This window comes from Epinephelus lanceolatus, chromosome 18 (assembly GCF_041903045.1).
Source record: "Epinephelus lanceolatus isolate andai-2023 chromosome 18, ASM4190304v1, whole genome shotgun sequence".
In the NCBI taxonomy this organism is placed as follows: domain Eukaryota; kingdom Metazoa; phylum Chordata; class Actinopteri; order Perciformes; family Serranidae; genus Epinephelus; species Epinephelus lanceolatus.
Window position 1 is genome coordinate 6,203,786 of NC_135751.1, and position 27,282 is coordinate 6,231,067.

Below are 27,282 nucleotides of genomic sequence, written 5' to 3' on the forward strand. Positions count from 1 at the left end.
GTGACGTCATACAGTGGAGACGAGACAAAATAACTGCGGTTATCCTGTCCACACATGCCTGCTGACACTGGACTTTTCCAAAAAGTTCACCCTGGACTCCGGTTACAGGGGCCCAAAACTGCGGTTACGTGTGGATGAAAGGCCAAACCATGAGCAAAGAGTCACAGTTTTATAAATACCCGCGTTGGTGTGGACAGCCCCTAAGACAGTGACCCGGTACAGCTTTAAAGACGTGGTGTTTAAGATCTGTTTGTACACATAATGAGAATGAGGCAACTGTTTGTGTTTGTTTGTGTGTGTTTGTGTGTGTGTGTGTGTGTGTGTGTGTGTGTGTGTGTGTGCGTGCGTGTGCATGGTCCAGACCTGGTATGTCTGCTGTGCGGAGGAGGCATGTCTTTGTGTGTCCTGATGAGCCTTCAGCAGCAGGTTGACCAATCGTGGAATAGCACCTGCCTCCCTCAGTGGCGCCTGATTGGCTGGGCACAGTGCCAGGTTCCGGATCAGACCAACTGTAGCCTGAGGAGAGGACACAGATCAAAGACCTTTCTCAACAGGATGTTCCAGGCTCTATCTGGGTCAGCTTTAAAGGCAAGTTTACATGTGGTGCCTCCAAATGGCAGTGCTAGTTACTGTTTGGAACTTCAGCAAACTGCATGCACTCCGCTCATGTTTACCAACCAGTGTGTGATGCATCATATCAAAGGAAACCACAGGGATGAGAGGAAAAAGATCTAACAGCTAGCCGTGGACAGGGCGCTCGCGCACTGCTGAGGAGACAGCTGGGCCAATGCTCAGCATCTGAACAGCCACAAGAGCTCAGTGCTGTCTCACTGCTGCACCAGAGGAGCTCTGATTTTACTTTTAAAGCACTACATGCATAGTCTGTAACACTGCAGACATATCAGGGAGAATGGCATCAGTGAAAAACATGGGAAACTTCCCCTACATTACATATGCAGTGAAGTTTAGAAATCATGGGAAGGAAATATTTATGTGAATGTTTCAAGAAAGTTTCTCATCCATAACCCTGTTTTTAGGTACAAACATTCTCACAACCTCAGAAATTATTCCCATCATCTGTGTATTAATGGTTGCACATTATGACATTTCATTGGTCTCAAAACCTGTGCACATAGTGTGTGCACAAGATAAGAGTGCACAGAACAGTATTCACAAGCAGAAAAGCATCCGTGCATTGGAGCATATTTGATTCACATGCACACTTGTGGTCCCGCAAGCATGGGGCTGTGGCAGGCATGAGCTAGATTGTCTGTTCCCAATCGCAACTGATCAACACTCCCTCACTTGTCAAGTTCCCTTTTGATGCAGTGGAGGTGGGAATGGAATAGACCAACGGTTCCCAACTGGTCCAGCTATGGGGTCCAGATTTCTCCTTAAAGAGGATTTATGGTTGTGCGTAGACCTTACGTACATAGCCTATGCACGTCGCCTATGCCATTGTGAGCATTTTTTACTTCTGCGTGGGTGAGTGTGTCACTCTGTAGTTATACCTCCAAAACACTAGTCGACAGCGGAGGTTTCTGTGAAGTGCTGTAAAGTTTAGTTGATTCAAAACACACCCAAAACACCCATTAGACATGGCTTAATAGAGACAATTTCAAACACAAGTACACAAATTGGCTTCACTACAACTTGCAGCATTCACAGACAAACACTTGTGGACACATTATCCCCACAGATATAACATGCTGACATTATTAGCACAAGCCTATGGAATTTTACATTGTATAAATTAGCCTAGCAACTAGCAGTCTTTTCATCTTCTCATATAAAACCAGGAACAACAGCAACATTGATTTAACAAAGATAACTACACACAATTTGGCTCCATTACAACTCACAAGGTTCACTGACAAAACAACTGTCACACTAAACACGTTTTCCAAACAAATACAACATGCTAACTCTATTAGCACAAGCCTTTGGCATTTTACATTGTATTGACAGGCCTAGCGACGAGCGGAGATTTCCTCTTCTCATATGAAACCTGGATAAATCCCTAAGTATAAATCCCTGAAGGATAAATCACACACAAGACTTAAAATGCTATTTTAGTGGAGGCTTTACTGTCTTCACAATTTATTGTTTCTTATCTGTGAACTACAAGTAAATACAAGCTGCGTTTCCACTGAGGGAAATGGTGTCAGTATACAGCGACAGACCGGAGGTCCGCGTCACTGCGACACGTAGGTACAATTCTGGGGAGGTGCACGTCAGGCTACATCGTAGGTTACAGCGTAGGCTCTACGTCAACGTGGAGCCTACGCTGTAACTACGGCACTGATTCAACTGATGCAACTATAAAAAGGGTGTAAGTCATTATTTCAAGATCCACACAGTTTAATATGCTAAGCATCATACTTGTGTTTGGCCATGTCGTTGAGCTACTTTGCTGTCTATCAAAAGTCAGTTATTCACTCACTCTACAGCAGAAAGCCCTTCAGAATAAAAGCTCTGTGCCAGGAATTCACCGTATTTAAAAGTAAATTATTTATTTTTAAAATTGACATGTTTGCGAGTCACGTATGGTCCTTTCAGAATGGACCTGAGACCCACTTTTAGACTGCGACCTACCAGTTGGGAACCACTAGGATATACAGATGCTGATGTATCTGCTTTTGGGATTGGTCACTTTCATTACCCTGTCTACATCAGAATGCCCTGTTGTTATAGACACCTCAATATTGTCTATAAGTGAATATTTTCTAATTGCATTTCACTGTAATTGCATTTAATGACGCAACATTAGAGCAATGAAGTTGCCAGTGGGAGCTACAAAAAGAAATAGTATCACATGTTGATGATTTTATGACAACCCACATTCCAGAAAAGTTGGGACACTGTAAAACATAAATTAAAAAAGAATGCAATGATTTGTCAATCTTTTTCAACCTATATTCAATTGATTACAGTACAAAGACAAGTTTTTCAATGTTCAAACTGATAAACTTTATTGTTTTTTGTAAATATACACTAATTCTGAATTGAATTCCTGCAACACGTTCCAAAAAAGTTGGGACAGGGGCAACTAAAGACTGGGTAGTTGTGGAATGCTCAAAAACACCTGTATGGTAACAGATTAAAGTATCGTGATTGGATAAACAGGGGCATCCTCAAAAGGCTCTGTATTTCACAAGCAAGGTTAGTCACTCTGTCAAGTATAGCACATAGACCAACAGTTTAAGAATGTTTCTCAATGCACAATAATATCAAGAGATTCAGAGAATCTACAGATATCTCTGTATGAAAGTGGCAAGACTTTAGTCTTATATTGAATGACCCCTCATGCTGCACTGCACTGTAAACCAACATGATTGTAAAAAGGATATCACTACACTTTGAAAGACCATTGTCACTTAACACATTTTGTGTTGCATCAACACATGCAAGTTCAGACTCTACCATGCAAAATGAAAGCCATATATCAATAACATCCAGGACCACCGCCGACTTCTCTGAGCCTGGGCTCATCTGAGATAGACCAACACAAAGTGGAAAAGTGTGCTGTGGTATCAAGAGTCCATATTTTTTTCTGTTTTTTTTTTTTTCTTTTTTTTTTTCAATCATGGATGTCGTGTCCTCCGGGTAGTGCCCATGGCATCATGGGTAACATCTGTGAAGGCACCATGAATGCTGAAAGGTGCATACAGGTTTTGGAGCATCATATGCTGCCATCCAGATGATGTCTTTTTCAGGAATGTCCCTGCTTATTCCAACAAGACAATGAGAAACATTCTGCATGTGTTCCAACAGTGTGGCTTTGTATTAAAAGAGTGCAAATACTAGACTGACCTGACAGCAGTTCAGACCTGTCTCCCACTGAAAATATATGGCCCATTGTGAAGCGCAACATGGGTCAGGATCAGTCAGATTCCCCTAACTGTTGGGCAACTGAAGTAATATATCAAGCAAGAATGGGAAAGAATTTGACTTTCAAAACTTCAACAATTAGTGTCTACAGGTCCCAAACACTTATTCAGTGTTGTTAAAAGACAAGGTGATACCACAGAGTGGTAAACATGCTCCTGTCCCAACTTTATTATAACATGTTGCAGGAATCAAATATCCAAGTGTATACTAACAAAAACCAATAAAGTTTATCAGTCTGGACATTACATATCTTGTCTTTGTACTGTATTCAATTGAATATATGTCAAAAAGAATTTACATGTCATTGTATAATGTTTTTATTCAACTTTTACACAGCATCCTGTTTTTTTTTTTTTGTTAGTTTTTTTATTGGGGTTGCTCTTAATTCAACCTGGTCTCACAGAAATACATGAAATGATGACAACCTGTTAATATCGCTTTATGTGGTGGTGGCATGTAATGTATTAAAATTACAAGCTGGCACCACAGTAACAGTGCCAATGGAAAGTCAGGTGTGATCTTTTGTTGTAGTGGTCCCTGGTACAGCGACATCATGCAATGGGCTGTGGTTAATGTTAACCTAAAGGTAGTATAAAGACCAACAAAGTCCCTGTAGGGAGGTGGTTGGGGTGGTGGATGGGTCAAGTAAAACCAGACTTTCACCCACCCTGTTTGTGTGCCATGTGAAACTAAAAGTCAACGTTGATTTTAAACTTGGTTTTGCTCCTCCGAGAACCGTCACCTTATCGTGGTGGAGGAATCTGAGTGCCCTAATGACCCTAGGAGCTGTGCTGTCGGGGGCATTTCGCCCCTGGTAGGGTTTCCCATGGCAGATTGGTTCTGGGCGAAGGGTCAGACGAAGAACGGTTCAGAAGACCCTTCATGATGGAAGATAACAAGAGTTGGTGTACCCGGCCCGGAGGGTTACCGGGGCCCCGCCCTGGAGCCAGGCCTGGGGCTGGGGCCCTTGGGTGAGCGCCTGGTGGCCGGGCCTTCGCCCATGGGGTCCGGCCGGGCCCAGCCTGAACCGGCTACATGGGCTCATCCCCCTGCAGGCCCACCACCTGCAGAGGGATCCAGAAGGGTTCGGTGCAGTGTGGATCGGGCAGCAGACAAAGGCGGGGGTCTTGGCGGTCTGATCCTCAGCTACGGAAGTTGGCTCTTGGGACATGGAATGTCACCTCTCTGGCGGGGAAGGAGCCGGAGCTTGTGGAAGAGGTTGAGCGCTACTGGCTAGATATAGTCGGCCTCACCTCCACACATAGTTCCGGCTCTGGAACCCAAATCCTTTGCTGGAGTTGCTATGCGCCGAACAGCAGTTCAGAGTACCCGCAATTTTTGGAGTCCCTGGGACGGGTGCTGGACAGTGCCCCGACCGGGGACTCCATTGTTCTGCTGGGGGACTTCAACGCTCACGTGGGCAATGACAGCAGGACCTGGAGGGGCGTGATTGGGAGGAACGGCCTGCCTGATCTGAACCCGAGTGGTGTGCAGTTATTGGACTTCTGTGCGGGTCGCAGTTTGGCCATAACTAACACCATGTTCGAGCATAAGGATGTCCATCGGTGCATGTGGCACCAGGACAGCCTAGGTCGCAGATCAATGATTGACTTTGTAGTCGTGTCATTTGACCTGCGACCATATGTTCTGGACACTCGGGTGAAGAGAGGAGCAGAGCTGTCAACTGATCACCACCTGGTGGTGAGTTGGATCAGGTGGCAGGGGAGGACGCTGCGCAGACCTGGCAGGCCCAAACGAGCAGTGAGGGTCTGCTGGGAACGCCTGGTGGAAGAACCTGTCAACCTCCCACCTCTGGGAGAGCTTCGACCGTGTCCCAAGGGCGGAGGGGGACATTGAGTCCGAATGGGCCTTGTTCCGCTCTGCCATTGTCGAGGCAGCTGTTGCGAGCTGTGGCTGCAAGGCCGCGGGGGCCAGTCGTGGCGGTAACCCCCGAACCCGCTGGTGGACACCAGAGGTGAGGGGAGCCGTCAGGCTGAAGAAGGAGGCCTACAGGGCATGGTTGGTCTGTGGGTCTCTAGAAGCAGCTGACGAGTACCGGCGGGCCAAGGGGAGCGCAGCAGCGGCAGTCGTGGAGGCAAAAACTCGGGCGTGGGAGGAGTTTGGTGAGGCCATGGAGAAAGACTATTGATCGGCTCCAAAGAGGTTCTGGCAAACCGTCCGGCGCCTCGGGGGGGGGAGGCGGCAACTTGCTCACACTGTTTACAGTGGGGGCGGGGAGCTGCTGACGTCAACTGGGGACATTGTCGGGCGGTGGAAGGAATACTTTGAGGAGCTCCTCAATCCCACCAACACGTATTCCAGTGAGAAAACAGAGCTGGGGGTCTCGGGGGAGGGTCGTCCAATTTCGGGGGCAGAAGTCGCCGAGGTAGTGAAGGAACTGCGCGGCGGCGGGGCCCCGGGGGTGGACGAGATTCGCCCTGGATATCTCAAGGCTCTGGATGTTGTAGGACTGTCCTGGTTGACACGCCTCTGCAACATTGCGTGGACATCGGAGGCAGTGCCTCTGGAGCGGCAGACCGGGGTGGTGGTCCCCATCTTCAAGAAAGGGGACCAGAGGGTGTGTTCCAACTACAGGGGGATCACACTCCTCAGCCTACCCAGTAAGGCCTACTCCAGGGTGCTGGAGAAGAGGGTCTGGTCGATAGTTGAACCTCGGATTGAGGAGGAGCAATGTGGTTTTCGTCCCGGACGCGGAACCGTGGAACAGCTCTTTACCCACGCCAGGGGGCATGGGAGTTTGCCCAACCAGTCCACATGTGTTTTGTGGATTTGGAGAAGGCTTACGACTGTCGGACAGTCTGACCTGTTCCCGGTGAGGGTTGGACTCCACCAGGGCTGCCCTTTGTCACCGGTTCTGTTCATAACTTTCATGGACAGAATTTCTAGGCGCAGCCGAGGGGTGGAGGGTGTCAGGTTTGGTGACGGGAGGATCTCGTCCCTGCTATTTGCGGATGACGTGGTCCTCCTAGCTCCATCGAACAGTGACCTCCAGCTCTCGCTGGGACAGTTTGCAGCCGAGTGTGAAGCGGCTGGGATGAGAATCAGCACCTCCAAGTCTGAGGCCATGGTCCTCAGCCGGAAAAGGGTGGATTGTCCACTCCAGGTCAGGGGGGAGGTCCTTCCTCAGGTGGAGGAGTTTAAGTATCTCGGGATCTTGTTCACGAGTGAGGGTAGGATGGAGCGGGAGATTGACAGGCGGATTGGGGCGGCGTCAGCAGTGATGCGGATGCTTAACCAGTCCGTTGTGGTGAAAAGGGAGCTTAGCCAGAAAGTGAAGCTTTCGATTTACCGGTCGATCTACGTTCCAACCCTCACCTATGGTCATGAGCTCTGGGTAGTGACTGAAAGAACGAGATCGCGAGTACAAGCGGCCGAAATGAGTTTCCTTCGCAGGGTGGCTGGGCTCAGCCTTAGAGATAGGGTGAGGAGCTCGGACATCCGGGAGGGACTCGGAGTAGAGCCGCTGCTCCTCCACATCGAGAGGAGCCAGTTGAGGTGGTTCGGGCATCTCGTAAGGATGCCTCCCGGAAGCCTCCCATGGGAGGTATTTCGGGCATGTCCAACCGGGAGGAGACCTCGGGGCCGCCCCAGGATACGCTGGAGGGATTACATCGCCCGGCTGGCCTGGGAACGCCTCGGGGTTCCCTCGGAAGAGCTGACGGAGGTGGCGGGGGAGAGGACTGTCTGGGCTTCTTTGCTGAGGCTGCTGCCCCCGCGACCCGGACCCGGATAAGCAGAGGACGACGAGACGAGAGATGAGACGATTTTAAACTTGTACTTAAGTCCTTTATGTAGTCATATCACATTATTATATCACACATACTTTTGTCCCCTACAGAACAAACAGTTATTTTAACCAAAAAGAAAATGTTTTTCCATTCCCTAATCAAGCAGTTTTGGTGCCAAAACCCAACCATGCTGCCATCACATAACTTAATACATTACATGCCACCACCGCATAAAGCAGTGTTTAGAGGTTGTGGTCATTTCACAAACGTTCTGTGAGATTACTTTAAGTTGATTATTGAAATGGTTGTCCTTGTATGAATGGCAAATATGTAGTTTTGCTGTGTTCTAAATGATAAGGATATGATAATGATGTAGAGGTGGCTGTTCCTCACTTAACTTTTTTCCCCAACATCTTCTTGACAGTTATGCTGCAAATTTCTGTTTATTCCACCCCTGCCTCCAAAGTCTCAAAAGTCAACTTGAAGTGCAAGCAAGTGTTGAGTAGTTTGAGAGCGCAGGGACAGTCAAGCAAGCACTTGTCACAGCCCTGTGCTCGCAGGACCATTTTTGCACAGCAGAACCAATATGTGTGTGTATTGCCAAGCATCACACACTGTGAAGTACTGAGAGATGATCAGATAGTTACAACTTATTCCATTTCAAAACATTTTAGACAAAATCCTTGTACATTTCTAGATAGCATTTGTTATGATAGCTTTATTGATAGTTTAATGAATGTCTTGTAGATGTGGGCGTGGTTTAGGCAGGTGGTAGAAGGCAGGGTTAGCACTAACGTCACTCTTGGGGATTGGTGGTATTGACTCATAAGCCGCTACTAGCTGCACCTGGAGGGAGAGCTGGAGAGGCCTCTGAGCTTTATAGATATTTTTTTGGGCATTTTTAGCCTTTATTTGAGAGGACAGACAAGCGTGAAGGGGGGAGAGAGAGAGGGAGTGACATGCACCAAGGGGCCACAGGCTGGAGTCGATCCCGGGCTGCTGCGGCAACAGCCTGCTCTACCACTAAGCCACCGACGCCCCAACGCCAGAGGCAAGACATTCTGAAGACAAAAAGAGACTGAGAAAGCCACGCCATACCAAATGATCTATGTAAATACACTTTTATTCTGAACAACCACAATGAAGAGCGAGCCGGCTGACTAGTCTGACGGAACAGCACCCAAATGGTATCCAGCAGAGTCACCTGCGCCAAACGAGCTGGTCGCAAGAAGCAAGCACGGCGGCCTGGCGGTAACTCAACCACATACACAACCCCAGATAGGAAAGGTAACCCAGGGAAGTCCTGGTACAATTCTCACGTCTAATGCAACACATAGGGAGAGACACTAATTACGTCAGGTACTATATGTATTGATTAAGTCCCAGGGACCTACATCAGCTGAATGATGTACTCATGTCTTCTTTCAGTGAAGCAGCTACTTTGTGTGCAGTGAGTCAACTTTGTGCCAACTTTTCTCCATGAGCAGCATGGATGATGAACTGGGATAGTGCCCGTGGATTGTGAGCACATGGGCCACCAGATGTTTTGTACAGTATAAATGCCCTGCAAAATTAATTTAAATTCACCTTAAATGTCTACCTAAGGCATACCCAAAATAAATTAAAAGCTGTTCTTATTCCATCTTTAGTGTATGTACATGTATGGTCTCATTTGAAAGGTAATGTTGAAGTTGTTTCCACAACTGATGGAATCAATGTTTTTGTTATTGAGTTATATAAGTTCCAAAATACTGAAATAAAGGGTTTTACATATTTGCCTGATTATCTCAAAACAAGATACAGCAGGTATTAGCTGGAAAACACAATGGGGCCATATCATGAAACCTCACATCCAAATTCAAAGTAGATAACAATATGTTATGTATATGTGTTTCCAAGGTTTTGTCAAGGGCGCTTTTCAAAAAAAGAGGGAAAAATAATGTACTTAATGTGTGCTTATGAGTCACAGACTCAGACAGAAATGTCTATTTAGGAGCTAACTGTATATAAAACACTTCTAGAAAAAACCTAAACTGATAAAAAGACTTTTTTCCCCCTTAAGATAACAGACGAGCAATTTATTTATCATTTCTTTACATTTATAAAAGTCTGTGGTGCCAATAAGGGCTTAAACTTATGTGGAGCTCCAGAGTGTCATTGAGTACAAGACCCATAAGCCTCAGGTACATTTGGCCCTTCACTGGCCCTTTAAATACCCTAAAATCCATAGCAATCCTTCAGCTCAGGCCCTAGTTGGTAGTGATGTCCAAATCAAGCCTTGAATGAAGTTTTGATTAGATCTAAATAGAAGATTTACCATTTACCACATAACATAACAACAAAGGGGTAGAAACACACAATGGTACAGTATCATGATAGCTGAGGACATTTTAAACAATTAGAAGTAGCAAAAAGTCCTGTTTCCTTTGCTCTTATTCTCCCTCTCACCCCCTCCCTCAATCCTTCTTTGTCTCTGCCTCTCACCAAGTCTAACTCTGTGAAGCTTCCTTATAAAGTCACATTGTCCATTTCTCCACTCCACATCATTAAACACCAATACCTCAGTTCATTAATATAATCTGCCTGAGTTGGCAGGGCTGTCTGACTGAGAGAGAGAAGAGCGAGTGTGTGTGTGCAAGCGAGAGAGGGACAAAATGGAAAGAGCCCATTTCCCTCAACTAGGTAATAGAGAGTGACAGAGAGAGATAGAGAGCAGATGTAAAAGTGAGGGTGCTTGTGCAATTTTGAATCAGTGTTTATGCATACGTAAATCTTACATTTCTTTTAATCATGCATTCTAAACCACACCAACAATTAAGTGTCCTAATGTGTGTGTGTGTGTGTGTGTAAGTCTGATATAGCTTCTTACTCTAGCCAAAGAGTTCCATTGCTGTCCAAAACTATTAAAAACACATTAATGAGCCACACTGATTTATCATTTTGGAGGCTTGAATTTCATAGCAATCCACCCAGTAGTTGGTAATATATTTCACTCAAAACCAAAGATGTCACCCTCATGGGGGCACTAAATGAAAGGTCAGATGATGGCCAGAGTCATTAGGATTCATCCTGTGGGTAACATCAATGTCTGTACAAAATACCATTGAAATCCATCCCATAGCTGTCGAGACATTTCATGCTGCAACAGAAATGTCAACCTCATGGTGGCGATTGAGGAAAAGTCAGAGATCAAAGTCCACCATTGCCTTAAAACCATGAATGTCTGTACAGAATTTCTGACTGTCCCTCGAGTAGATTGCAGACTGTTTCACTGGATAGGTGAAAATTTTGTTTTGCTGGTAGTGCTAAATGAAAAGCAGGATAATCACCAAAGTCATATGACTTTACCTTCGGAGAAGAATTGCAAAAGAAGAATTGCAAATTTCTCTGCAGTCCTGTTCTCATTCCCAGGTTATCATGCTTACGCCAAAGGCACCCTGTAACGACTTTATGTGATGCACAGCGATCTCCTGAGTGAAACACCTTGTAACTTGGTTAACATTCTGAAACAGTTGCGGTTAGCTTTTCTAGTCTCCAAAGAGCTCTTTGTTCAACAAAGGGTTGAAACCAAACTGCATTGCCATCCCTTGAGCCTTTTTCATTACACCAAGAGCGCTTTCTAGTGGGTTCAGCAAATACAACTGGTGGTTCATGAAGCTTCATTTGGACATCACTACTACTCAGTAACCATTTACACACACTCACACACTGATGAAGCAGCCATCTGGGGCAATTTGGGGTTCAGTGACTTGCACAAAGATACTTCAACATGCAGAGTGGAGATCAAACCACTGATCTTCCGATTAGTGGACAACCTGCTCTGCCATCTGAGCTACAGCCGCCCCTACTTGGTTAGGTTTACTAAAGAGACCACAGTTTGGTTATGTTTTTTTTTTTTTATAGGATTATGTAAAAACGTCATGTAACCTGATGTAAATATGTCACGTCACTGACATCACACCCATACATAAGTCACATAACATTACATTAAAACAAGACTGACTTTTGGTTTTAAACTGGACATGAACAGCAGTCTCCTAAAAGAACCTGTCCACTTCCTCTCCCTCTTGCTCTACTTGGAATTTCTCGCTCTTTATACTAGATCAGCTGCTTTCAGTATTATGTATTGTTACCAAGATGTTTACATTGGACTTTGTTGAAAGCCTTGTGCATCTCGTGAAGACGCTAAGGCTGCTTTCAGTGTCAGTATCACACTTGACATCACATGTGACAAAGTTGATTACCTGGAGATGACAATGGGCTGAGACAATTCACTCTTGACAAATTAAACCACTGGTGGTATTTGTCTATACAAAATGTTTAGCGACCCATCAACAGTTGTTAGGATATGTGAGTCTGGACCAAAGTGGTGGACAGACCAAAAGACTGACTCACCAATCGACCAACCATCCCAAAAACCACATAGCTAGCATGGCTAAAAACAGGGCTTTTGCACTGTGTATGGTGTTTCGCTACATGTTGTATTTTGAGAAGAGAGTCTCTGCAGCAAACGTCATTACAAATAGCAGTTTGCAAATACTTAGCATTAGTTTCTACATTTTTACAAGTTTGCTTTGTGAAAGATCTACAGGCAATGTGAGCATTAATATTAGCCAGATCCCTATATCCTCAAAGCTGAATCTAAATGCTGATAATTTGCCCACCAAATGTTTTTATTTTGAGGCCAATATGATGATGATTTGTTTTTGTATCATCACACAGCCATAATCCATCTTTAATGCAGCACAAACAATAGCCTCCAGCCATTGGCTGTGCTCACAAAGTTTTGGTCAAAGTCCCACAAGTTCAAAGCACACTGTGTACACCAGAGCAGGATAGCTGCAACACACCACATACACAACAGTGTACACAACACAACTTGCACGCAAATAGTCGAAAGGCACACTGGCATTAGTTGCCAGTAAAAGCAGCACTTTACCTCAGAAAAAGGGATTATAGGATCCTCAAACAGATCTGAGCCCATCTTCCCTCCAAATCTATGAATTGGAAGGGTGATTGGTAATCTGTGTGTGAAAGAGTCAAAGTGGGCAGGGTTTGAACTCTCTCTCAAGATGTTTTCATTTTATAGACTACTTCTGTCATTTCTTTGTGTGTGCACATTCTAGTGCAACACAATAAATATCTTCAAGTAGAGACTGTCTGAAAGTGTGCACTGTTATCCACTGATACGCATTTGAATGATCATCGAGTCTTGCCCACTCCATGACAACAAGCTTTTCACCCCACAACAAGTGGTTTCTATTCACAACAGCTATAAACACTTTTGCCTTCAGACAGGCTGATAAACAAAACTTTGTACAAACTATGTAATTTCAAGCACAGTCTGACCTTGAGAAGAATATAGAACAATGCCAACCTTATCCTTAGATAAAAATATACCAAACTCAATGCATCAGTGCGACTAAGATACAGTGTGTGGCCTTTCCTGCTGGTCTGTCTGTAATTTAGTTGGCCTTCCCAGCAGGGGGCAGCAGTGCACAGAGCAGATGAAGTGTGAAAGCTGGCATTTTAACTAAAATATTAAGTTTAATTTGCACATCTGAATGCCAAAATGTCATGCTAGACTGAGAGTGACGAGGATTTTAGTGTCTTCTGGATCAGCAGATCTGAAACTGACACACAATACACACACACACACACACACACACACACACACACGCTTACACAAGTGTTCTGATGCAACTGAAATAAATTGAGGCAGTAAGAGCAAATGAGGTCAAGAGTAGATTTGGGCGTATACACAGGCGCGTCTGTGTGTGTGTGTGTGTGTATGTGTGTGCGTGCGTGCATGTGTGTTTCCAGACACAGGAGTTATCTAAGAGAAAATGACTAGTCTCTAATTTTGCTGCAAGAAAAATTTCAGTGTGCAATCAGCTTCCACACGCTGAATGTATCATTCACTGATGGTATGGGGGCTTTGGCTGCACCCGAGCCGCGGCCTGCAGTTGGTGAACATAGTGTAAATGCACAACAATGTTATACAATCAAGGCTGATGTAATTACAGCTTATGGTTATTGTTAGCTTTATTGTATCATTGCATAGCTAAAAATAAGGTTTTATGTACCTTAATTCATGACTGATTTAATGCACCATCTGGAGAGCGCACTGAATGACCCAAACAAAACAGACCCACAATGCTACATGACCAACTGGTGCATGCTGGGTCTGGCTAACATGCTAAAATGATGGCTCTGCTGATTTTGACATAATATATGTAATTTGTAATGATGTCCAAATGAAGCTTCATGAACCACCAGTTGTTTTTGCTGAACCCACTAGATGGCGCTCTTGGTGTAATGAAAAAGGCTCAAGGGATGGCAATGCAGTTTGGTTTCAACCCTTTGTTGAACAAAGAGTGCCATCCCTGGAGCCTTTTTCATTACACCAAGAGCGCCATCTAGTGAGTTCAGCAAATAAACTGGAGGTTCATGAAGCTTCATTTGGACATCACTAGTAATTTGTAATCCGTTATCAATTTGTAATTATTAATCAGTCGTGTAACAAAAATACATTACAATGGGGCACCAAAAGATGTGGTGTAATCACATTGATTTGTACAAAAGATAATGTAGTGTGATTACACTTAACTTAAGGGTATCGGAAATGATCAGCATTTATACTGAGCAACAGAATTTAACTTGCATTTAATCCCCTCAGGGCACCACCCTCTAAAAGGGACAGCTGTAGCTAATTAATTAATTCAGTCTCCAATTGAAGGTGACATACATTCTTGGCTCATAAACAGTAATATTAAAACTTCATACTCACAAACAATGTAATAAGTGAGCCTGTTCTCTCTGCTCCATAATGAACCTCCCATTTTAATGACCTGGGGCCGATTGCACCAACAGGGCTTACGCCTGGTCTTAAGTTAAGCCAGTTGTAACTTGGTGTTCTAAGTCCGACCTAATAGACCGGGCGTAAATCTTACACCTAGTCAAGAGCAGATGTATGGTCATTATCAAGCTGTGCTCATGTGCTCCAGAGTGCAGAGAGCGCAGCTTGATAATGGGGAGAGAGTAATTAGGGACAGAAGCAATCCATTGGACGTACACAATGACGGGGAGCTGATTGAGAGGTTTCGATTCGGTAGGAGAGATCTATTTGAACTTACTGAAGAGCTGTCACCGGATTTACAGTTTATGTTGGGCTGCAATGCAGCACTACCACCAGCCTTACAGTTGCTGATTGCTTTCCAAAATACAGTCTGTGACATGGTAAGTGTCTGCAAATCTACTGCCTGTTGGGCCATCCGAAGAGTTTCATTGTCACTGAGCCGCCGCCTTGGGCTTCATGTTCACCTTCCCACTGAAGCAGAGGCAGTGGTAATGAAGCAACGGTTCTGCCAGGCCTCCGGCATCCCGAGCATCATGGGCTGCATTGATGGGACCCATGTCAAGATCCAGCCACCATCTGAGCATGAATATCTCTTTGTCAACCGCAAGATGGCCTGGATCCACACATGATGCTCACATCCTCCGGAAGAGTGTGCTGTACCGGGACTTCGAGGCTGGTAGGGTGAACGGGCTGCTCGTCGGTGACAGTGGCTACCCACTGAAACGCTGGCTGATGACACCTATAACTGCTCCAAGGACTGACCAAGAACGGTGCTACAAGACCATCCACTCGGCAACTAGGTCAGTTGTTGAGCGATGCATCGGTGTCCTCAAGCGCAGATAAGTTGCATCTATAGGCTAACTTAAAAATGAACAAATAATAATAATAAAAAAATAATATTAATAATAATGATAATAATAATAATAATAATGACGTATGAATTTCATGTCTTCAAATGCTGAATAATTAATTAAACAATTATGTAGGTAAACATGGAGACTTATAATCTGTGTTTTAGGTTTCACTGCCTTCATGGGGAGCTGCGGATGCATCCTGAAAGAGTCTGCACAGTGATGCATGCACAGTCCTCCACAACATCTGTCACCAAGAGAATCCCCCTCCCTAGGTAGGATCATCAGCTGGTGCAGGAGGACGATCTGCAGCCTGTGATCTCAGCAGTGCACGAGGATATCGGTGGCCAGCTAGCCTGCACACAAATTGTTCACACCTCATAATAAGTTTCAGACAGACCTCTCTTACAGTTTCAGCTTAATCAGCTCCTTGCCATTTGACCATTTCCAATGTATTGCTTCTTTCCCAACTGCATGTCTGCTCGTTGTCTTGAAAACAAATAGCCTAGGACAGAAAGAAATGCATAGTATACATCTTTGCAAATAAATACTTAATTGTTTACAGTTTGATTAATAAATGTTAAATAAAATAAAGTTGATCTTTCTTCTCTTTTTAACTGGGGAAATAAGAGGCTATAACAGTACAACATAACAAATATAGTTGATCTTTTTTTCTTTAATACAACATACAAGAAATTCAAATTAATTTTATTCAAAGGGACACAAAGGTCTGTTCCCCCTCTTCCAAGATATGTGCAGGCGCAGAGAGTGGCATATTAAGCTGTTGCTAGAGCAACTGAATTTCTAATTTTATTTTTTATTTTCCTGGCTCTAACTTCTCCTGCTCTGTCTGTAGCCTATTTTTTGGTCTCCATCTCCACCTTGATTATTTCTTTCTCCAGCAGCACCTGTTGAAGGTCATCCCGCCTGCTCCTTTTCTTTGGTGATGGTGCCTGGGTGCTGGCATGAGTGGCACTGGCATCGCTTGAGCCTGAAATTAAATTAAAAAAAAAAAACCTTGACAGGTAGGCTACTGGGAATCGGATTGTCAATACTTGTAAATAAATTAGGAATGCATTGTAAGTATTTTCCTCTATAAATTTAAGTTAATAGAGGAAAAGTGACAAAGGGGCAGGAATATATACCCTAAGTTCGACTCCTACTCCTTTTTGAACTGTTTTTTTTTTGTTTGTTTTTATTAGGCCTATAACACTGTGTTTTTTTACTTTGGTAAAAAAAAATAAAATAAACAAGCACCCTTGCTAAATAGATAGCTATAGTTTTATGTAGAATCCACATCTTTGCAAACACTGCTTTCCTCATGAAGGTGAACATCCTCTGGCTCTGCCTCTGGCTCGTCCAGTGATTGTGGATTGCTGCCACTTTCGACGCCATCCAAGCCAATGAAGGCAGGGGAATCCTCCCCAAATACGTCAACAATGATGTCACTGTAAATTGAGGTTTTCGGGGGAGGAGGAGCCAGTTGGATGATTTTTTTTTGGAGGAGACATCTTTTTTTACCTTGCTGAGAAGATCTTTCCACTTCTTCCTAATGTCAGCCTCTGTACGAAGGCAGCCAGTGTCTGAATATGTATTGATGTGCCCCGTTATCTCTGCCCATACATACTGTTTTGTCTTATTTGTGACGACGTCTGACTGCTTGGCAGTCAACACGTCTCTGTGCTGGTTGTACAGCTTGATTAATTTTCTAATTTCAATGTTTGTAAAGTTACCCTTTCTTTTCCGTTGATCCTCCATTTTTTCTTCAAATCTTAAACTGTAAATAAACTGTCAACACAGATGAGAGGGGCTGTCAACTGTCAACTGTCAAGCACGTGGGGTGAATCAGCGGCGCATCATTTGATGTCACCACACTCCTCTAGGCAGGCTGCGTGCGGCATTCCGGAGGCATTCCCATGGACGCGCACAGCTAAAACCGGCACAGCTAAGACCAGGCGTAAGCCCTGTTGGTGCAACCGGCGTAAGTCCACTCCTTAGGACTTCTTAACAAAGACCATCTTAGGAGTTACGACCAGGCATAGTAGAGACCAGTTAGTGCAACCGGCCCCAGGTGTCCCACATTTTGTCGATTGACTTTTCCAACAAATGCTTAAAGTTTTTCTTCAAGTTTTCATGATTAATACTTTTTTTTGATTCAAGGTTATTACAAGAATATGCTAAAATTGTTATTGTGTGAGGTTATTTTTTGTTGTTCTGCAGAATTCCACAGATTTGAATTTTGAATCACCACTGAAAACAATTTAAAAATCGTGTTTGGACCTGGTACTAAGCTTCTTTATCTCTGAAGGTTTTGCTGAACTGTCTATGGACACAACTATCATCTAATGAATACAAATGAATGAATAAATGCAATGATAAATGAAATCAGTGAATCCAGTGTTAGGCAGCTAATCAATGATCAATCACAGTATACCAAATAAAGCAAGATGACTTGATAATGGAAACGCAGGAGGCCACCAAGTGGACAAAGGCTTGAACATTAACTAGATAAACTGACTTTAAAGCACCATTCAGCAGCTGAGAGAAATTATTGGGAAGCCAAAGCGAAATAAAAAAAAAACCTGTAGGATCCAACATCATTTCGATAGTGGTGAGAGACTCTGCTCCTAATCTAACATTTCCTCACTCTCATGCATCAACCCCAATACCACAGGAAAAAAAACTAACGTTTCACCTGGGGCCTCATTTATATCCTTTTATGCACAAAACTGGGTCTGGAAGAGAATTCGCCACTTCACATTCAAAAGTTAGGATCCATAACAAAATACCTGGCAGGAGAATATGGCACCTTTGCAGGGGAAATTTGGAATGCAGATGGTGAAGTGGTGAATTGAAGCCAAATTGTAGAAATTAAGTTGCATACATTTAATTTCAACTATAGATCCACTTTATCACAAATATCCATTCAAACTAGCAGTGTTATTTGTGCTTGTGCTAGTGAGCCATTCATGGTGGACTAGCATTTGTATAGCACCTTTCTTGCACCAAGAGCGCCATCTAGTGGGTTCAGCAAATACAACTGGTGGTTCATGAAACTTCATTTGGACATCACTACTTTCTTGTCCTTCAACCACGCCATTACATTACGTCACATTCACCCAGTCACACACTCATTCATACACTGATGGCTGAAGCCCAAGGTGCCACCTGCTCACCTAAACATTGACAGCACTCACACAGCATTGGGGTAGCTTGGAGAATCTTGCCCAAGGATACTTCAACATGTGGAATCGAGCAGGTGGGGATGAAAGCGCTAATCTTCCGATTAGTGGACAACTTCCTGAGCCAACTATTCCATAAGCACTTTTCAATTGTAAAAGATACAAACCAACTCAAATGTCAAATCACACTCTGCTTAGTATTTCATCACAAGCACAGTGGAGTCACACTCATGGTCAGTTGTGGAGCACGCTGTAGCTGTTAAAATGTACACATCAAATACATTAAGCAATTGCAGACCATTGAGAGTTTTCAATAATATCTTCTTATACTGTGCATATATCACCAAGTACGACTTTAGTTTTCATATAGTTTTTGTGTGTTGCTGCTGTGAACACATCTGTGCTGTCAGACACTTAAACTCTGCCTTCTTCAGTCACTTCACCCAGCACATTCTCACCACCTGCACATATGGATTGTATAAATGAGCCAAGTCTGGAAGTAAAGCCAGTGACAGCTTTCGCACAGTCATTACACTCCATATCCCAATTATGAGTCCCAATCATAATGCAGGCCAAGTTTACCAAGACAAACTTAAATAAAAAAAATAAACTATGTTCACCTATCAAACTTCAATTTTCAAATCATATCACAGGGTTAAGGACATCACTGATTGCCATGATCATTTTGGCAAGGTGTGAAGCAATCAGTCTAAATAGAAGAATTAGGAGAGATAGATTGTTCAGGGACCACAAAGATTTCCTGGCTAATGATGATGACTGGCTAATAAACAGATTTAGATTACCTGGAGCAGTGCTTTTGGATCTATGTGCTGAACTGAGTCCAGCATTAGACAGACCAAACCGATGGAATCAAACTATCCCAGTACAAATACAGGTACTGACCACTATAGGATTTCTGTGGACCAGTTGTTATGAGCAAGAATTAGTCAATAGTAATGTGCTTGATGTGATTAACACCACATAATGTTTACATTCCTGCCTACTGGCCCTTTTGGGAATAACGGAAGTGTGTTAAATTTAATCTTAATAATTTCATAATGTCAGCTGTTTTACATGGGATAATTAAAATGTGTAGTCGACACATCATGTTTCCTCATGCTGTGGGAGAACAGGTTGACATCAAGAGGCAGCAAGTTCCGGTTTTCCAAATGCAGTTGGTGCAACTTACTGCACTCATATTGCTTAAAGGGTTCCATATAAAAACAAATCTGTTAATGAAAACTGAAAGCATGCATTCAAAAAAAGTCCAAGTCATATGTGACTCCAACTTGGTTATGATAAATGTGTTGGCACAAAGTCCTGGCCACACGTGTCCTTTTCCCTGACGCATACCAGTGTGGGGGGCAGACTACATGTAGGCTTTGTGTTTGATGGCTGGCTTCTTGGTAAGTTATGAAAAAACATATTGTAAAAAATCTCACCATTCATCCTGAAATTACGGGTCCATGTCATTGGTTCGACAGCCCATTGGTTCGACATCCCATTAGTCCGACTGTCCGCGGTGCTGAACGGCTCGCGGCGGGCGTATGGTGCGCTGCGACCGGCTTGAGGTGGAGCAGGCTCACAGCTTTTTCATTTTAACCTACACCATGATCTTTTCCTGACCCTAACCAAGTGGTTTTTGTGCCTAAACCTAACCAGACCTTAACCACAGGGCATCATGATGATTTCGGAACGGACTTCAAAACAATGAGTTTAATATGGTCAGGACAATGGGCAGTCGAACCAATGGGCAGTTCCCGAAATTACTCTCCGCTATAACCTGCGGGTGACAGCGGCTACGCCCACAGGTGCTGATTCCTCTTCCCATTTTCAAACCCACAGAGGGCAGAGAAAATGTGCTACAATGATGCTCACAACTAAGCACGTGGGTGCTTAGTTGTGCCATCAGCCTCCTAAAATGCCGATAGCAATGTTTAGATGCTTCAGGTGGCAGACTTCTTTACCACCGAAAAAAAAATTTGACTAGATTATCGCAGCTTTATTTGCACAATATGGCACAGAGAGTTGGCATGTCTCTCCCTCCTGGCCTCCCACCTCTCTAGAATGAGGACCCTGATCCACAGCCTCCTCCATGACAGGAGGGATATCAACTGGGAGCAAGGATCCTTGGGGGTGTAATCTGGCACATTTTCACCATCTGCACATACAGATTGTGGAAAACTCACAGAGAGCAGTAAAAATGTGTTACTTTGATGCCCACGTTTGCTATCAACTGGCAAGATGGATCCGTGAGGACGTAATGAGGCGTTCGTATCACTCACTCTCATTTGTCTACTTTAACATTTTTGCTATGACGTCTCTTTCCTGGACATTTACACAGATGCCGTGCACATGGGAGCACTTTGGACAGCCAGACGTTCTATGGCTACAGCCCCCTTGCCAGGAATCTCCTCACCAGGAGCCTCCTTGCCCAACTTAATGTCACTCTAACCTTGTCACATATTGACGTTTGGTCATGGACTTTACACAGTGAGATATGACATACAAGGTACCCTGGGTGCATTGGTTGTTGACGTTCTGGGACACCTTGTGAGCCTGTTACATTCTCTGTTTTCAGAATTCACTTCTGTTTTCACAGGAAATGTACAGTTTGCATGCAGTCTCTTTCGAAATAAATGCATTACATCAGTACAACATTTATTAACAACATTTGCACGTGGTTGGGTTTAGAAAAAAAAGAACAGGCTTTGTCTTTACAATCATATGGGCAGTGAACACCGGCCTCCCAGGTAAAAGTCGGTGGTTGTTGGACCCATCCACCTCCCCTTCAGCCCGCCCTACTCAGACTTCCGCTGCCATAACTGTAGTTGTTGTCCTGCCACCTTTCCCCCTAATGCTGCTGGGTGCCCATAAACAATAACAGCAACCGGCTGCATATCATGCCATTGTGAAACAACAGCTTTTTTCCTCTGTGTCTGATGCTGGGGCTCACTGACCAAGCACCAGTTTTTGACGACTTAGGAATGAGACTGGGTTGCCTTGCCACCAACAGCCCCCATTGATCCTGGAAGAACTACGGGACATGTCTGTAATCTCAGCTATGTCAGCATTTCACTCCTTCCCAACACTTTGCCAGACACAATTTTTTCCTTGCGTGTAGAGGTAATTAAGGTTCAAGCAGTGACAGCTCAGGTGTGCCTTTGCGCCCATCAGTAGCAGACATGCTCTGACAGTGGGATGCACTTCATTTTTTTTTTCTTTTGCCTCAACCTTGGGATCTGATTTCTTTTAATTTAAGGTACTGTTCTGTTAGCTGAATGCACAGCATTAACTGCAGCCACAATACGTTGCCACTTGCTGCATGTCTTTCCTTTTTTTTTTTTTTTAATTTCAAACAATATGTGCTTTCGAACCCCAACCTCATCCACAAGCACCTCAATTACTGTGTCCGAAAAATTCCTTGTTTTTAGTCTTCCTCTCTGTTGTTATGATTCACTATAAACAAAAACTGATTGGCAGTCTCATTTCTATGCGTCAACATTCATGAGGTTTTTTGCATTGACATCGGTGGGAGTGGTGGTGAATGGTCCCACAACCATTGCCTTTCACCTGGTAGGTCAGTGTGTGTCTCACGTATGAATGTTAAGCCAAACATTTTGTCCTATACCCACAATCTGCTGTTGTTGCCTAAACTCAACCCCTTGCATATGTTGGCCTAACGTAACCACATGCATTTTTGTAAAATGGAAAAAACAACTTGTCACTTTGCATTGTTGTACTGACATAGTGCGTTTATTTTGAAAGAGACTGCATGTAAACTGTTCATTTCCTGTGAAAACAGAATTGTCTTATGAAAACAGACACATGAAACAGGCAGAAGTTCAAACGTTGTCCCACAACATCAAAAACCAATACACCCAGGGTACCTTGCACGTCATATCTCATATCATGTGACAAGGTCGGAGAGAGAATGTGTGGGTGGTTCAGATGGCCAGGGGAAAAGTTGTGCTAAGGGGAGGGAGAAGTGGGTGATCAGTGCCATATCTCACATGAATCAATCCATGGAGCGCTCAGGATTCTTCAGGTTTTTTTCAGGTACGATCAGTCCCAAAGTTGCGGCTCAGCCTGGATTCTCTCTCTCTCTCTCTCTCTCTCTCTCTCTCTCTCTCTCTCTCTCTCTCTCTCTCAGCAGGCGGTAGGATGATGAGATCTTCTTTCGCAACCGATGGGCTGGGATGTTCATTAAATTCAGAGTTTGTTTCAGTTCTAATTTTGGTACTGTTAGAGCACAGACACTGCACAGACTGAGGCAGGTTTCTTTCAGGCTGGTAAGAGCAACTTAGGAGGGCTAGCAATGTTTGCTAGATTTCAGCCTTCAGCACGTTCCATAGGGCTCAAAGAATACAGCTAAATTCCGAGTGAACAGGGCGCTTTCAGCTGGGCTCACTGCCAAGAAGGCAGTAGAGCAGACAAGGTAGAAGTAAGAGCAAGAAGAAGATGGAGACAGAAAAGAAGGAAATAGGAGAGAGACAAAAGAAGAAGAAGAGCAAGAAAAGAGGAAGAGAATGATCTTTGGGGCTCCACTGTTCCTGTAATCTTTGTTAAGTGGCAATGTGTGATGCCAGTACAGTAGTGGAACTTTTCAGCCCACACCACTAAGTCTCTCCTATGTTTTCATTTGCTTTGTTACATAGTCCATCTAAAAAATTAATAATGTTTACCACACTTTTAAATCTTCCATGGAGAAAGCTTGCCCTCCCCTGTCAGGGCTCGACAGTGCGAGCATTTCACTCGCATTTGCGCAGTTAGGGACCGTTTGCCACGGTACCGCTGCTTGGCAGGGTGGAATTAAGTCCTGCAGAGTTTCAGAGGACCTGGAGAATGTTTTAGGATAGTAATAACATTATATAAGATAATCATATTGCAAAGATAATATATATAAGATAATAACATTAAAGACAAAATTAAATTGCAATACTTTTTCAAAACTTGATGATTTTACCTTTCTGTACATTTTGGATACAAATTCATTAAATAATTTTGCTTGTAAATATCTATTTGCATCACGTTTATTACGGAAAACACATTATTTGATCAATTTACATTGTGCTCCTAAAGTTCTTTGTGCGCTCCTTACTTTTTCAACTTAGGAGCACATGTGCTCCTTGGGAAAAAAGTTAGCGTCAAGACCTGCCTGTTAAGGGAAGGTACTAACATTGGAGGAGGCACAGGCACCTACGCACACCCATTTGCCCTGTGGGTCAGTCAGAGTTGATGATCTGACTTGCCTTTTGTCCTATTATAAGCTATGATCAATTCACCAGACATGTATATATCCATATTCCTTATTTTGTTGCTATTAAAAGAGTCCAAACAACCTTTGTATTATTTCCAGATTAGCAAATATGTGTAAACATTAATTGACACTTCGGTTTGTATTGATTCTGCATCAAAATCTGCATGCTGAATCAAAGCTTCACACTTGTCCCATTGTGTTAATTAAGCATACCATCAACAGAATCAATTTTGCATACAAAATCAGTTCCTTTGTTCTTTGTTTGTCCTTTGCATTCTAGGCTACATCCTGGAATGTGGGATATTGGCTTTAAAAAGCTGTTGCAAATTCAGTGTTAGATTCATCAACAATTTGCACTGACCTAGAGGTGTACAGAGACATCCCTATCTGTATCTGTTTCTGTTCAACCAACAAACTTATCTGTCTGTGGACCTGTGGTTGGATAGCATATCGGAGGAAGAGGCTGTGATTTATCCCGGAAGTCACTTTAAGTCAGTCAAATGTATATTGCTTGCCCTTCCAAATAGTAGACTGGAGAGCAAGATTTTCAGATGAGTATGGGCTTGGGCATCTCTACAGCCACAGACAGAGGGTGGATTCTGTGATGTTCAAAGAACTTGCCATGACAGGTATGAAAATAAATGGGTAGAGGACATTCATCACAGATTGAAATCATGAACATGTAACAGTATATGGATGTGAAAAATATGGTGTGTATCATCTATCTAAGAGCCTGCATTCTGTCTGTGCACAGGTTCCTCTTGGATACTACCACTACATATTAAAACTGGTCGTTCAACACATTCTCACAGGGACCTCATCACATGTCGATGTTTGGTCATGATCTTTCCATGTCAAGATATGACGTGTAAGGTACCCTGGGTGCATTGGTTGTTGATGTCAACTTAAGCCTGTTCCATGAATTGTCTTATTTCCAAAATACACTCCTGTTTTCACAGAAAATGCATACAGTTTCTTTCAAAATAAAGGCACTATGTTGGTACAACAACACGAATTGATGTTTTGTTTTCCCCATTGACAAGAAGAGCACATGGTTATGTTTTGCCTACACATGCAGGTGGTTGGGTTTAGGAAAAAGAAGGGTTTGGCTTTACTAACACAAAGGAAGTAAACACAGGCCTCCCGGCCGAAAGTCTGTGGTTGTTGGACCTATCCACCACCCCTCCAGCCCACCCTACTCAGACTTTTACCACCTTAACTTTACTTGTTGTCCTGTTGCGTTTCCCCCTGACGCTGTCGGGCACCGTTAAACAATAATGGCAACGGGGCATGTATCATGCCAACATGAAAGGACAGATTTATTTGTCAGTGTCTAACACCTAAAGTCACTGACCAAGCGCTGGTTTTCATCCACTTCGGAGTGAGACCAGGTTGGGTTGATATACTGGAACTGAAGTACATCAAAGATTATGTCATTACTGTGACTTTGGTGAAGTAGAGAGTGAAACTCACTTTTTACTCTGTTGTCCATTTCATGATGACCTAAGGAAAATTATTTTTGACAAAGTACCAAAACAGGTAGGCATGTCCCCTGGCAGCAATATAGTTAAATTGCTTTTTGATAACCACATATTTGCAATATCAAACTTTATTCATAAAGACTGGAACTGAAGGAAACACACAACTTTTGCACAGTAGCAGGCTCTTAGGGTGGCTCTTATAAAGCATAAGATCACAGATGAATGTAGTACACTTGCAGGTATACGCAAGGAACATGACAATTTCTCCTATGTAGGGATGGATTTTGTTACCGTTAATGGTGTAATACAGGTGCACCAGCACAGCTACATTGAAAACCTGCAACCTATTCACATGCAACCAGCACGTGCTGTACAAAAGGATGCTCCCCTTGCTGAAAAAAAGAGAAGAAAAAGAGCAGCTTAGGTCAAAAATAGGACAGATCCTATGGGTTGCAAAGCAGACCAGACCTGATATTATGTTTGATTCTTGTGGTTTAGCATCCAATCTAAAAAATGCTACAGTGCAATCTATTCATGATGCAAATAAGGTGATTCGTAAACTCAAAACTGGAAAGGTGACACTCAAATTTCAATATTTGGGAAATAACAATGCTTTGAACTTGACTGTTTTCAGTGATGCCTCTCTGGGAAACCTCCCAGATGGAGGCTCACAAGGGGGGACCCTGATCACCCTCACAGGAGAAGGAGGGAAGTTCTCTCCTCTCTGTTGGCAATCAAAGAGGATTAGACGTGTGGTGCGAAGCACCCTTGCTGGAGAGACTCTTGCTATGTCAGATGGAATAGACAATGCAATTTTCCTGGCCACTCTCTTTTCTGAGCTCCCTACCGGGACTGCTGGACTGAATACTCCCCCGTTGGTCTGTGTGACTGACAATCACTCCCTGTTCGATGCCCTTAAGTCAACAAAACAGGTCACAGAGAAGAGGCTTCGGTGGGACATAAGTGGCATCAAAGAGCTTATACAAAGACAAAAAATCAAGAAGGTACTCTGGTCAGTCACAAAAACTCAACTCGCTTACTGTCTGACAAAAAAGGGAGCATCAGCTCTGGTGCTTTTGAAAGCACTCAGCGAAGGACTGTGGGATCTAAACTAAAAGTTTAAAAAAAAAAAAAAAAAGGATGGAAATGTTTAATGATTGTTTACAATGATGACCTACTGTTTAGGCTGTCTGTTAAGAGGTTTATTTGTTTACAATGATGACCTACTGTTTAGGCTGCCTGTTAAGAGGTTTATTTTGTGAAAATAATTTTGAGCATCCACTACAGGCACTTTTCTGTTTTCTTAAAAAAACATGATAGGGAGATTGTTAACTTGGAATTCTCTTCTATTATGTTATTTACGGTTCTCATCCCTGCGCCACTATAGAGGAAAAGTGGTTCTCCTCCATGTGGGCACGACGCATGCGCTGTGAGAGGGAGGGAATGTATGTAAACTGGGAAGTTGTACGGATATTGGTGGCTATGACCACATGGTGAGTCAATAAAAGTGACTAAAGGAAATCAATGTCGTGTTTATTCAAGTATTAGTTATCAAATGTCACTACAGTTTTATGAACTCTCTGAAACACACTACATGCCATTTAAAATCAATATGAAATAAATAAATACATTGATAAATATACCCATCAAAAAATGCCCTAAAAATAAAGTCCCAAAAATAAAAAATTATGGGGCGTCGGTGGCTTAGTGGTAGAGCAGGCGCCCCATTTACAAGGCTGTTGCCGCAGCGGCCCGGGTTCGACTCCAGCTTGTGGCCCTTTGCTGCATGTCACTCCCCCTCTCTCTCCCCCCTTCACACTTGTCTGTCCTATCAAATAAAGTTAAAAATGCCCCAAAAAATATCTTTAAAAATAAAAAATGATGAAATAAATAAATATGAATATAAACATATGAATAAGTGAATATCAGGGATTAAAGAAAAAAAATAAAAATAATATTCTGACAATTTTGTTTTTCGTGCCACAGCCAAGTCACATATCCCATCTGCA

The 27,282-nt window shown here is 43.4% G+C and overlaps 1 protein-coding gene across 2 annotated transcripts in view; it reads right to left on the reverse strand.

The window, feature by feature from the left end:
* Positions 1 to 27,282, reverse strand: part of LOC117268579 (junction plakoglobin a) — a 242,118-nt gene that overhangs the window by 42,805 nt on the left and 172,031 nt on the right. For both annotated transcript variants that reach the window (XM_033645157.2, XM_078161288.1), the window contains exon 11: positions 364 to 516. In XM_033645157.2, coding sequence (XP_033501048.1) covers positions 364 to 516 — 153 coding nt within the window. The remainder of the gene's footprint in view (positions 1 to 363; positions 517 to 27,282) is intronic.